The sequence below is a fragment of the Adiantum capillus-veneris genome, chromosome 12 (genome assembly GCF_014529385.1).
Source record: "Adiantum capillus-veneris isolate H3 chromosome 12, ASM1452938v2, whole genome shotgun sequence".
In the NCBI taxonomy this organism is placed as follows: domain Eukaryota; kingdom Viridiplantae; phylum Streptophyta; class Polypodiopsida; order Polypodiales; family Pteridaceae; genus Adiantum; species Adiantum capillus-veneris.
The window spans coordinates 154025557-154039322 of NC_140942.1; the positions used below are offsets into that span (position 1 = coordinate 154025557).

The 13766-nt window shown below is 44.5% G+C and overlaps 1 protein-coding gene across 2 annotated transcripts in view; it reads left to right on the plus strand.

The window, feature by feature from the left end:
• LOC147446712 (uncharacterized) overlaps positions 1-12681 on the plus strand; it is a 35563-nt gene extending 22882 nt beyond the window's left edge. For both annotated transcript variants that reach the window (XM_086525878.1, XM_086525877.1), the window contains exons 3-5: positions 11007-11095; positions 11454-11770; positions 11882-12681. In XM_086525878.1, coding sequence (XP_086382004.1) covers positions 11007-11095; positions 11454-11770; positions 11882-12321 — 846 coding nt within the window. In that variant the 3' untranslated portion in view covers positions 12322-12681. The remainder of the gene's footprint in view (positions 1-11006; positions 11096-11453; positions 11771-11881) is intronic.
• The last annotated feature ends 1085 nt before the right edge of the window (positions 12682-13766 follow it).

The following is a 13766-nucleotide window of genomic DNA, read 5'->3' on the forward strand; positions in this document are numbered from 1 at the left end:
GGAAGGCTCTCCCTTCCTCTAAAGTAAAAGGAACCTTGAGCACCCAGTGATCAGTCATCCTGAGTATACACCATCATTCACTTTTGCTACACATAACATTGGTATCAGAGCTCTTTGGTAGTGTTTGATATTATCACTCAAGGAAAGAAGCACAAAGAACCACAATGATTTTTTTTTCCTTGTTGTAATCGCACTAAATGACGTGAGGTGGCAAAAAGCAACCTTAGTGTGAGCGCAGGGCTGCCAAGGGGTGCACCTGCAAGAAGGAGTTGAGCTTGGGTAAGAGAAAAGCCTTCTTAAACACAGGTTGCAAGCCAAGAACCCTGAGTACTCAAGAACCCCAAGAACCTTGAGTACTCAAGAACCCCAAGAACCGCGAGTACCTACGCACTCGAGAACTCAAGAACGCAAGAACCCCAAGAACTCAGTGCATGGTCATCACCCGTAAGGGAATGGATACTTTGCGTGAAGGTGATGAGAGTAGAGTTGGAGAAGAGGAAGTTTCTACACCAGGAGGATCGTTCCGCGATCCTCCCCCATCCCCGTCTACGCCACGGATTGCACCAAACTCTATGGTTTAAGGTGTGGCGGAAGTGAATGTTGAACTTTGCTCAAGATGAGTGCTCCGAACTGTGTTCAAGGGTTCCTTTTACTTACGGAAGGGAGAGCCTTCTTAGTGAGAGAGTGCAATGATCACAAACAAAGTAAATGAAGGTGCTGAGAGAGAGAGAGAGAGAGAGAGAGAGAGAGAGAGAGAGAGAGAGAGAGAGAAGAATACAACATCGGACGGTTCTCAAACCCTCCTCCAAGGGCCCCCCTGTCTATGGTGAGAGAGGTCTATGCTATTGATTGCACAAATCTGGTACAATGTTAGGTGCAGCGGAATGAATGTTTGAACTTTGCTCAAGATGAGTGCTCCGAATTGTGCTCAAGGTTCCTTTTACTTACGGAAGGGAGAGCCTTCCGTTCCTTTAGTGAGAGAGTGCAATGGACACAAACAAAGTGAATGGACACTGTGAGTGAAGGTGCATGAGACTGAGAGATAGAGAGAGAAGAGAATAGGACACCGGAATGTTGTCAAACCCTCCTCCGAAGGCCCCACTCTCTATGGCGAGAGCGGTCTATTTATGATTGCATAAATCTCTACAATGCTTGAACTTGCCGACGATGAGGACGACGGCGAGACGGGCTGAAGTCTGAAAACTCTAAGGGCTGAAATCTGTAAACCTTTATTTGCTGAATTCTGACTCTATGTCGATGACGATGTCGATGCGAGGACGACGCGTTGAAAACGCAGATGCTGAAATCTGCGTTTTTCGGGCTGAAACTATAAACCTTGTGGAAACTGACCGTGCGGCGAGGAACTGCTGCGGAAAGGTGAGATCTGCGAGGTTCGGGGGTTCTTCTGCGATGTCTAAAGGCTGAAAACTGAAAACGCTGATGTTTCTTGAGTTTCCGTCGCGGAGAATCTGCAAAACGCTAGGGTTGGATACAGATGCAAAAACGCTAGGGTTGAAAATCTGGAATCTATCGCCGTTTGTCTTGCTAGGCAAAACGCTAGGCTGGTCTGATGTTCTGTTGTCGTCGGAATCTGCAAGTGTAAATCGCTGGCTGATCTGTTGTTGAAAACGCTAGGTACTGGATCTGCTCCAAAAACGCTAGGTCTCTTGGGGAGTTCTGCTGAGAAGGTGCCTGTTTTGAGTGATGGAGCTCCTGCTGCCTCTTCTGCCATTCAGTGCTAGTCTAGGTTTGCTTATATACAATAGGGAAAATAGGCTAAATGCACTGGAAAATTCCCTTGAAGGATTTTGATGGGAATGCTTATGATCATGCTGTGTGCAACCAGAGGATATGCATCTACACTAAGTGACTGGGCATGCACGGTCTACGAACAGACTCACAAAAGTGCCAGATCACTTCCTATTCTAGACCGACTTGACTGAATAGAACCCTGATCATGTTGTAGCTTGTCCACGGACACATAAGGTTGGATGTGTCACGTGACATTTCCTCCTTTTCATGGCGTCAAGGGAGATTGCCAATAGTATCCGGAATCCTGGAAGGGACTCTTCGTCGGCCCACTTTGACGTATGGGTCGTGCCGTACTTGAACTTCATAAAGGTCTGCAAAGTCTTCTTCTTTGGTCCGTGTCGAAAGCGACACAAAGTCATTTGAGTCTCCTTCCTTGCTTCAAAGTCTTCTATAGTCATGCGTCTACCATCTTCAAGAATTTCCGAGGCTTAAAATTCTTGAAACCACTTCCAACACAAAAACATGAACATACCCATTCCATGTAAAGTGACTGGAAAAAATCTCGTCTTCTCTTAAGACTGTGCATGCAATGTAGATGAACATAGAGACGGAGTGCCAAACCGTTCATCAAACACATGCAAACAATGAGATTGAATCTTGTCTTGCTGATCGAAATCAACCAACTGTGGCAAATCGCAATGGAAATACCTATGCACATGCAAACAATGAGATTGAATCTTGTCTTGCTGATCCAAATCAACCAACTGTGGCAAATCGCAATGGAAATATCTATGCTTGATGCTCAATCCTTCTTGTGCTCTTTCTGCAGCTGTGTCGTGTCAAGGAAGAGACATGGAATGTGACTTCCTTAGATGCATACTATTAAGCTTTTCATGAGAAATCCGCATACATCCGTGCTCATTCGTGAGTGAAACGTGCTCAACGTACAATATGTCATGCCTAGGAGAAGGGATCACATAAAGACGCTTGACGAGAATACTGGAAACGATCACGAATGAAACACTCGTACAATGCATGCTGACAAATAATTCGAACACATACTACTTCATGTGGGGATTCCTTGGACCTAGGCTTGAGAGCCAAGATCGGTTCTTTGTGTTTGATCGAATCTTCCTGTGGGGGTTTTGTGGACCTCGACTTGAGAGCCAAGATCGGTTCTTCGTGATTTAGCGAATCTACAATGAGGTTAGCTTCACTAGAGAAAGTATCAACTAACACATCATCCTTGTGAACAATCACATCATCTTCATTCAACTCATCATGCTTGTGAAAAATCACATCTTGATCATGCAAATCATCATGCTGAGAAATCACATTTTGATCATGCAAATCATCATGCTCATCATTATCATTTAAATCATCATGCTTATCATTGTCATTCAAATCATCATGTGTATCATCATGCAAATCCTGTGTGTCGTGCTTTGGAGAAGAAGAGACTGAGAGAGCTCCTTTTCCCGAATCTCTTGCATCTGTGCCTGCACTTGAGAAATGAGTCGCAAGAATTTTTTCATGTGTTGGTGGCTCTTTTCTTTGATGGCTTTGTTCTCGCGATCAAATTTGGCTTGACTTTCTTTGTTCTCGCGATCCAATTTGGCTTGTCTTTCTTTGTCTTCCAAGTCATACTTACGCTCTATGGCTGCCATGCTTTCTTCGTATTCACGATCTATGTCTGCCATTTCTTCTTCGTAGGCCTTTCTGTCTGCTTCTCTTTCTGCTTTTCGTGCTTCGCGGTCGAACTTGTTGTCCATAAACAACTGTGTCAACTCCTCCATAGGAGTTAGTGCAATCCTTGGCGTAGATGGGAAAGGGGGGGGGTCGGAAAAACCTCCTAGTGGGGAAAATTCTTCTTCGTCTCTCTCATGCTCATCACCTCCAAGCGAAGTATCCATTTCGCTTCGAGCCATGCCCATCCATTGAAGTCGTGGGTTCTTGTGGTCTTGGGTTCTTAAGTTCACGAGGAACTTGGGTTCTTGGGTTCTTAAGATCATGAGGAACTTGGGTTCTTGGGGGTTTTCTTTCGCTTGCATTCTGTCACGTGACACATCCCAACCCTATGTGTCCATGGACAAGCTACACCACAGTAGGGTTCAGTCAGTCAAGTCAGTCTAGCTTAGCAGTGATCTGGCACTTTTGTGAGTCTATTCGTAGACCATGCATGCCCAGTCACTTAGCATAGATACATATCCTCCGGTTGCACACAGCATGATCATCGGAATTCCCATCAGAATCCATTAGCATCAGTTACGGGATTTTTCCAGTGCATTTAGCCTATTTTCCTATTTTTGGTTATTTTCACTTATTATTTTTAAGCGACTTTCCAACAAAAGTAGGTAGGGCAATTTTGCTAAGTTAATATATAAGCAAACCCAAGTTAGCACTTTCTAGCAGAAGAGGCAGCAGGTCCCGCTCAACAGGCAACTTCTCAGCAGTACCCCCCCTCAGCACGTAGCCTCGCTATCCTCTCCCATCCCCCTGACAGTATCATCCATCGCCTTGAAGTTCCCCCCTTCTGGCGATAGTTCCCCTGTAGATCAGCCCCAAGGCCCTAGCGTTTTGGGATCTCAGCCCTCAGCAAAAACGCCAGCAACACATCAACACTTAAACGTTTTTCAGCAGGTGCTATCAGCGTTTTTTGAAGCGTTTTCAGCAGGTGCTTTCAGCCCTAAAAATGCAGCCTGGCAAGACACAGTACTTCAGCGTTTTTACCATCAGCAGGACGCCCGCGAGATCCACCATTTTCAGCCAGAAACGCAGCAAGAAAACAGTCAGTTTCAGCCCCGAAAACAGTCCACAAATTCAGCCAAAGAAGATCACAGATTCAGCCATCGAGTCATCGTCGTCATCGGCATAGTCCCATTGCATCAGTCCATTGCATTAGCATTGTACACCTTTGTGCAATCAAAGATTAGACCACTCTCGCCGACGAGAGTGGGGCCTTCGGAGGAGGGTTTTACAACCTCTCGGGTGTCGTATCTCTTCTCTCTCCTTCTCTCAGTCTCATTCACTTGCACGCACAATATCCACTCACTTTGTTCGTGATCATAGCACTCTCCATAAGACGGAAAGCTCTCTCTTTCCCTAAGAACTAAAAGGAACCTTGAGCAATAAGGATCACTAATCTTGAGAAAATACAACATTCATTCCGCTGCACCTTACATTGGTATCAGAGCTTTGGAAGTGTTCTGCATTACTCAAGGAAAGAACCACAAGAACCACAAGAATTTTTTTTGCTTGTTGCGATCGCACGAACCCAAGTTTACTTGGGCGTGGCAATTCCTAATCGTGTTTTGTTGAAGAGTGACAGGAATCCCAAGAAAGAAGGGCTTGTCGAGCCTCCCCTTGTCTCTTTTCACTCATTGAGAGCGGACCGTGCACTTGGCGGCCGGCCAATCGACGTGAGGTGGGGAAAAGCAACCTTGGTGTGAGCGCAAGGCCGCCAAGGGGGGTGCACCCGCAGAAAGGAGTAGAACTCGGGTGAAGAGAAGATCCTTCTCCAACGCGATTTGCAAGCGAAAGAAAACCTCAAGAACCCCAAGACCCTCAAGACTCAAGAACCTCAAGACCCTCAAGAACCCAAGCTCCTCGCGAGCTTAAGACCCCAAGATTATAGTGCATGGTCGTCACCCGAAGCGGAATGGATACTTCGCATACAGGTGATGAGCATGAGAGAGGCGACGGAGACTCGTCCCCACCCGGAGATGATTTCTTCAACCCTCCCCCTTCGCCATCTACGCCACCAAACCCTATGGAGGAAATGTCAAGCAGATGATGGCCATGATGGATAGACAAGAAGCAAATCGCCTTGCTCAGGAACGTGAGCGCCTTGCTCTTGCCGCAAGACAAGAAGAAAATAGACTTGTTTTCGAACGCGAACGCGATGAACGAGAAGCTCAAAGGGAGATTCGTCATCAAGAATTTATTTCCCACATCCTAGCCTCGAAGACCGAACCTCCCAAAGATCGTGGAAGTTCGTCAAGTGGCGCAAGCCACGATGCGGATTCCAACCATCCAGTTACAAAAAAGTTGACTTTCAGTAAGTATGACGGTAAGATGGATGCTACAGTTATTCATTCTAGGTTGCATCAATTTAATGCTTATTTTGCGACAACTAAGAAGACAAGAAATAACAAAGTTTTGACGGTAGCTATGTACCTTGCCGATGATGCCATCAATTGGTACCACGCATGGCAAGAGGCACAGCTAGCCGCGCACCTAGAGGCAGCCGACGATTTCACGCCCCTCTCTTTTAGTTGGGCTGATTTCCAAGACAAGCTCAAGGCACGGTTTATGCTATCTCAGTACCTTGCACGATTGAAGGACGATTGACGCGCTCTCAAGCAAAATGGTATGCCGGTTATGTCTTTTTCTAATCGTGTTTTGCAGCTCGGTATCCAATTACGCATGTTGGATGATGAGCGCAAAGAGGCTTTTCTCTTTGGATTGGACGATTATATCAAGTACGATGTCGAGGTATTCGATCCAATCGATCTCAGCAAGGCGGTAGCGATTGCTCTCGCACAGGAGGTGAAGCACAACAAGGGAAAGCCTAAGGAGAACAAGACTTTCACAAGTATTTCGCAGACTTCTCAGAACCCGCAGAACGGTAAGAATGGTAAGAATGATAACTTTTCTAACCAATCTTCCAACAGTCTCTCATCAAAGAATTCTTCCAATGAATCTAAGGGTAAGGCTAACACAACTGCTAAACCTAAGTTTACTCCAGATGAAAAGGTAGCATAAGGAATTGTAGGAGGATACATCACTTCGGAAGAACAAAGCACTTATTTTCATTGTCACATTAAGGGTCACATAAAAAGAACATGTCCTAAGCTTGAATCGAATGAATCTAAAGAACCCACAACACCCACTACATCTGTCAATGCAATGAATGATAACACGATTGTGCCCAAAGTTTCTCAGGACCCTCCCATTGATGATTCTCTCATTAAATGTTATGGTCGTACGTCGGGCCACCGTTTTGTCATATTGTTTGACCCAGGTAGTATGCATGATGTGATCAGTCCTCTCTTGTTGAGAGAGCCCGCCTCGAAGTTAGTCCGAGATCTCCTATCGAGGTCTCTGGCTTTCGTCTTGGTATGGACGCTCTCATCACAGAGGAGTGTCTTGATGTGTTGTTTGTAATTCAACAGACTGCCTTCACTAGAAGATTTGTTGTTTCTCCTCTCTCAGGATGTGATATGATTTTAGGCATTAAATGGTTTCGTGAAACTGATGGTTTCATAAATTTTGCGGCTAACACTATAACTCTCAATGCCGACAGTGATTCTCCTATCATTTTTCATGGAATAGACATTGCTCCTTCTCCATCTCTCATTGCTAATATGCAGGACAAGAATGAAAGGATTCGAGATAAGGAGACTCTCTCAGTCTCTTTTTCTCCACAACATGACACAGAGGACTTGCATGATTATGAGAAGCATGATGATTTGAATGATAATGATTTGCATGATGATTTGGATGAAAAAGACAAGCATGATGAGTTGCATGAAGATGATGTGATTGTTCACAAGGATGATGTGTTAGTGGATGCTTTTTCTAGCGAAGCTAACCTCGTTGTAGATTCGATCAATCACCAAGAATCGATCTTGACTTTCGAGTCGAGGTCCACAGATCCCCCACAAGAAGATTCGATAGATCTCGAGGAAGCGATCTTGGCTCTCGAGCCTTGGTCCAAAGAAACATCACAGGAAGTATTGTGTGTTCGCATGATTGATACGCACGCATTGTTCAAGTGTTTCATTCATGAAGGTTTCCTGTATTTTAGTCAGCATCATTATGTGATCCCTTTTCCTAGGCATGACATATTGTATGTCGAGCACGTTTCTCTCATGGATGAGCACGAATGTATGCGGATTGTTCATGAAAAGCTGAAAAGTTTGTATGTAAGGAAGTCACATTTCATGTCTCTTCCTCGGCATGACACAGTTTCCGAAAGAGCACATGATAGTATGAGCACCCAGCATGGGCATTTCCATTGTGATTTGCCACAGTTGATTGATTTCGATCAAACAGAAAAGATTCGATCTCATTGTTTGCATGTGTTTGATGAACGGGTGGTCACTCCGTCTCTATGTTCGTCTACATTGCATACACAGTCTTTAGAGAAGACAAGATTTTTTTCCTTCACTTTACATGGAATGGGTATGTTCATGGTTTTGTGTTGGAGATGGTTTCAGGAATTTTCAGCCATGGAGATTCTTGAAGACGAAAGAAGCAGGATACTCGACGAAGTTGAAGCATCGAAGGAGCCACAGAAGACTTTGAGTCGCTTTCGGCGCGGCCCAAAGAAGCAAGCGTTGCAGACTTTTATGAAGTTCAAGTACCGCAAGACCCACACATCAGAGTGGGCCGGCGAAGAGTCCCTTCCAGGACTCCGGATACTGTTGGCGATCTCCCTTGACGCCATACAGTTCGGTACCAGTACCTCACTTTGAAAAGGAGGGGATGTCACGTGACACATCCCAACCCTATGTGTCCATGGACAAGCTACACCACAGCAGGGTTCAGTCAGTTAAGTCAGTCTAGATTAGCAGTGATCTGACACTTTTGTGAGTCTATTCGTAGACCGTGCATGCCCAGTCACTTAGCATAGATGCATATCCTCCGGTTGCACACAGCATGATCATCGGAATTCCCATCAGAATCCATTAGCATCAGTTAGGGGATTTTTTCAGTGTATTTAGCCTATTTTCCTATTTTTGGTTATTTTCACTTATATTTTTAAGTGACTTTCCAACAAAAGTAGGTAGGGCAATTTTGCTAAGTTAATATATAAGCAAACCCAAGTTAGCACTTTCTGGCAGAAGAGGCAGCAGGAGCTTCCCGCTCAACAGGCAACTTCTCAGCAATAACCCCCCCTCGGCACGTAGCCTCGCCATCCTCTCCCATCCCCCTGGCGTTTTCACAGCATCATCCATCGCCTTGAAGTTCCCCCCTTCTGGCGATAGTTCCCCTGCAGATCAGCCCCAAGGCCTAGCGTTTTGGGATCTCAGCCCTGAGCAAAAACGCCAGCAACACATCAGCACTTCAGCGTTTTTCAGCGTTTTCAACAGGTGCTATCAGCGTTTTTTGAAGCGTTTTCAGCAGGTGCTTTCAGCCCTAAAAACGCAGCCTGGCAAGACACAGTACTTCAGCGTTTTTACCATCAGCAAGACCCCCGCAAGATCCACCATTTTCAGCCAGAAACACAGCAAGAAAACAGTCAGTTTCAGCCTCGAAAACAGTCCACAAATTCAGCCAAAGAAGATCACAGATTCAGCCATCGAGTCGTCATCGTCATCACCGTTGTTGTCATCGGCATAGTCCCATTGCATCAGTCCATTGCATTAGCATTGTACACCTTTGTGCAATCAAAGATTAGACCACTCTCGCCGACGAGAGTGGGGCCTTCGGAGGAGGGTTTTACAACCTCTCGGGTGTCGTATCTCTTCTCTCTCCTTCTCTCAGTCTCATTCACTTGCACGCACAATATCCACTCACTTTGTTCGTGATCATAGCACTCTCCATAAGACGGAAAGCTCTCTCTTTCCCTAAGAACTAAAAGGAACCTTGAGCAATAAGGATCACTAATCTTGAGAAAATACAACATTCATTCCGCTGCACCTTACACATTCTGTGTTTGAGAAGGATCTTCTCTTCACCCGAGTTCTGCTCTTTTCCACGGGCGCACCCCTTGACGGCCTTGTGCTCACACCAAGGTTGCTTTTTCCCACCTTACATCGATTGGCCGGCCGCTAAGTGCACGGTCCGCTCTCAATGAGTGAAAAGAGGCACAAGGGGAGGCTGGACAAGCCCTTCTTTCTTGGGATTCCTGTCACTCTTCAAAAACACGATTAGGAATCGACACGCCCAAGCGAACTTGGGTTCGTGCGACCGCAACAAGCAAAAAAAATCCTTGTGATTCTTGTGGTTCTTTCCTTGAGTGATACAGAACGCTGCCAAAGCTCTGATACCACTGTTAGGTGCAGCGGAATGAATGTTTGAACTTTGCTCAAGATGAGTGCTCTGAACTGTGCTCAAGGTTCCTTTTACTAACGGAAGGGAGAGCTTTCCGTTCCTTTAGTGAGAGAGTGCAATGGACACAAACAAAGTGAATGGACAATGTGAGTGAAGGTGCATGAGACTGAGAGATAGAGAGAGAAGAGAATACGACACCAGAATGTTGTCAAACCCTCCTCCGAAGGCCCCACTCTCTATGGCGAGAGCGGTCTACTTATGATTGCACAAATCTCTACAATGCTTGGACTTGCCGACGATGTCGACGACGATGAGGACGACAACGAACGGGTTGAAATCTGAAAACTCTAAGGGTTGAAATCTGCAAATCTTTATCTGACGTTACAATTCTTCATCTACATCTCAATCTAAGAGCGACAAGTCTAAGAATAAGGGTAAAGGAAAATGTGATAAACCTCAACTCACACCTGATGAGAAGAACGCTCGAGGAATCGTAGGTCGTGAATTACGTAAAGAAGAATAGGCATTGTATTCAAAGGAACGTAGGAGTTTTGGTTGTCACGTAATAGGTCACATGAAAAAGGATTGTCCTAAGAAGGAATCTGAAAATGAATCTACTATCGCGTCCACTTGTGACTCTACTCCTCAAGTAAATGCTAACTGCCACGTGAGCATGTCAACATTTGACAGAAATCAGGTACATAGTTCAAGCTTTTGGTTTTTAGGGTTTTAGGCTCCTTGGCCGGTGCTCCATAAGCTCTTTGAGTTGGTTGGCTTAATTTCTCGTCCAGTTGGCCATTTCTCTTCCAATTGGGCATGCCACATAATCACTTTGTGACAATCCCCCCTCTTGAAAGAATTGTAATCGCCCTTGCTTACACCTGCAAAAACAACCAAAGGAACGAAACTTTCTTCAGTAGACACTAACTCGATGTAATCATGCACTAGACTCCACCAATCTAGAATTTCTACAAAGACATTAGGCCCTGATCAATCACATTTTTGTAGAGGGTCTTGTATACAAATCTTGATCATTGTAACCATTTAGCAATCATTTCAGCACTTTTATCCTTTTTTGGATATCCAGAGTAATGGTTTTGTCCCATAGGCCAACTTTGGCCTCTAGAAGACGTTGATAAGCTTTCTTTCTTTCATTCTTTCTTTCTCTCTCTCTCATTTCTGCAAGTTACAACAAGTTCTATTTGTTTCTTGCCAATGCTTAACTTATTAACCTTGTCTCTGTGTACATGCAGAAAGTATTGTTGAATGTGTATGATCTTAGCCAGGGCCTTGCACGCCAATTGTCCACGACCTTTCTTGGAAAGGCTATTGAAGGAATTTGGTAAGCTTTTCAAGCTTTGAAGGAAACCTTTCATTTTTAGGTGTGAAGTCATGAGGCTCGTGTTAAAGCTTGTGGCAGAAACTTGCACTTCATTAAGTGTCAAACTGTTCCATTTTCAAAGCATATTTGATCAGAGGTGCACTCTCTTGGGCATTCACAAACTGCCATTTCATAGCTGCGAACTTTACTTTGGAAGAGTCTTTTTAATACATCGTGTGTTTTAACTGTGAAAACTTCCTACATATAGCTACGTGGTTCAAGCTATTCTGAAAGAGCAACCTAATGCAAGACCCAATGTTATAGTAAGGTATACCTATTGTGATGCTGGATTTTGAGTCAGTTTTGGCTTTCTTTGCAGGCACACTGGGGTAGTGGTGTTTGGATATGAGTATTATTTTGGAGGTGGCATTGAAAGCTGTCCCCAGGGTCGAACACCTTATGGGATACCTGTGAACGTTGTTGAGCTAGGCTTTACAGAGGTGCCGAAAGATGTGTTTGATGAGTATCTGCAGGAGATCAGTCCAAGGTATACGGTGCAAACGTATAACCTTCTGCAGCACAACTGCAACAATTTTAGCGAAGAAGTCTCACAATTTTTATGTGGAGTGGGCATCCCAGAGTTCATACTGAAGCTGCCAGAAGAAGCTATAAACAGCCCGATAGGTGCTCTCATATGTAAGTGATGGCTCCTTTTAAATCCTTTTGCCAGACAGCTCTTATGTTTGAATTTTTCTTTTGTCAGTTAAAGGTCTTTGTAGACTGATTAAGTTCAATTCTCATGAGCAGTGCCCATGATACAGCAGTTTGAGACTACTCTTAGATATGGTGGGGTTCCCCAAGTACCTCATGCTAGCGGAATCCAGGGGCCTTCTCTCAGCCCAACTCCTCAAGTTTTAGCTATTCCTGTGGCCCCTACGAAAGCATTTGGTACTGTCAGTGAGGGACAATCTTTGATGGAAACCGCTTCGGGCAGTGTAGCTTATGGTGGTTCAACGCCATTGGTAGGTGCAGAGAAGATAGCAGATAAGAGCGGAAAGGACGCAAAAGGCAATTTTGTACCTGACAAGCTTGGGGAAGCTAGAGCACGTGTGCAGGAGGAAATAACTCGTGAATTTGCTGCCCTAATGGCTGAGGGGCGGCTGCGGGCAAGTGAGGCAGCAGCAATTGCCACCAGGAGAGTTATGGAGCGCCATGGCAAAGGAGCTGGTTTATCTTCTCAGAGTTGAGAACATCGGAAGAGCTCAAATTTCTAATATATGAGACCCAGGCTTAAGTACATAGTGATTTTTGACCCATTCAATGACATGTAACTTGTTATGAGCAAGGAAAGCCCTTCGTATGCGAGCTAATGCAGCATATAATGGTTCCAGCACATCACTAAACCATTCTTTCAGCTGAGCCTACTGCAGACATTGATTGTTACTGGATACATATCATTTGATGAGCATTTGCATAATCCAAATTTATCAAAACACAGTGCGTTGCACATCACCAAACCATATTGTCAGCAGAGCCCACTGTGGACATCTATTGTTTTTGGATAGCTTTGTATAATTTGAATCGATTAAATCATAGTGCGTTGCATAGATGCTGGCTATTTTTGATGATCAATGGACATCGGAGTTTATTGGGTAGGGCATCTTGGCCTGGGTAGCATCAATGCTCTTGTGTTTTTTATCAGTAAGCTTCATCCATTATTTGATGTCAACAGAGCATGCAAACATTTGGGAACCGGCCTTCTTCTCCATTTTCTCTCCTGCGTGTGCCTGGATGAGAGCTATGAAAGAAACGTGCAAGGCTTTCATTCAACGTAGAAAGCTAGTTTCAAAGATTAGGAGGGAACAGAAGCTAGACAGGTGTAGGAAACTAGAAGAGCTAGAAAAGAGTGCTGCTGGACTCGTTTGACAAACCGCACATATCGCTCTCAAGTGGAGCGCACAAGAAGCGGGTCTTCTGCAAAATCTGGTGGATTGATAAAGTTGGACACTGCACTCCAAATGGGAGACTCCGTTCCAGGAATGGTCAAGCTCCTAAAAGGCTAAAACAGAAGACGGCCAAAGAGCAGGTTTCCCTCCTTAAACCAAAGGAAGAGAGCGTCTTAGCAGGAAAATCTGGAAGTAGTCAACTCCCATTTTAATGATACCATTACCACCCCTAGGTCCAGGTCTTCAAAAATAGACCTCTAGGTGCAAAAATCCCAAGTCAATGGCTACTCAAATTCTTACACGAAGTTATACCATTGGCAAATGCTGTACACTCTCTTAAGGCCAACAAAATCCTAAGCTTCTTAAATTCTAGGAGAAACCAGTTCAATTTGAAACCCTGCCTATCTCTATCACTACAAGCGTGATTAAGCTTCTGCACAAAAAGGGAGATAATAAGGAATCTAATAACCAAAGATTTCTCTTTTGTGCTTCCAACATCATTTTGTTAAAGTGCAGGGAAGTTTGAGGTCACATTGTCAAGTTTGGATCTTTGTACTTCTTTGGTTATTTTTAGCCTCTTCTTCGTACGTTTCGTAGAAGTATTCATTTCTAGTATTTAGCTTACATCAGGATTTAAGAATTTGTTCCTTCAGAACTTGTGTGGAGTTTGATTTCTAGGATTAAGTCTTCGAGATGTTTTTGCTTGCTAGTTTAAAGTAAGTTGAGAAGTTTTAGTCAAGTAGCTG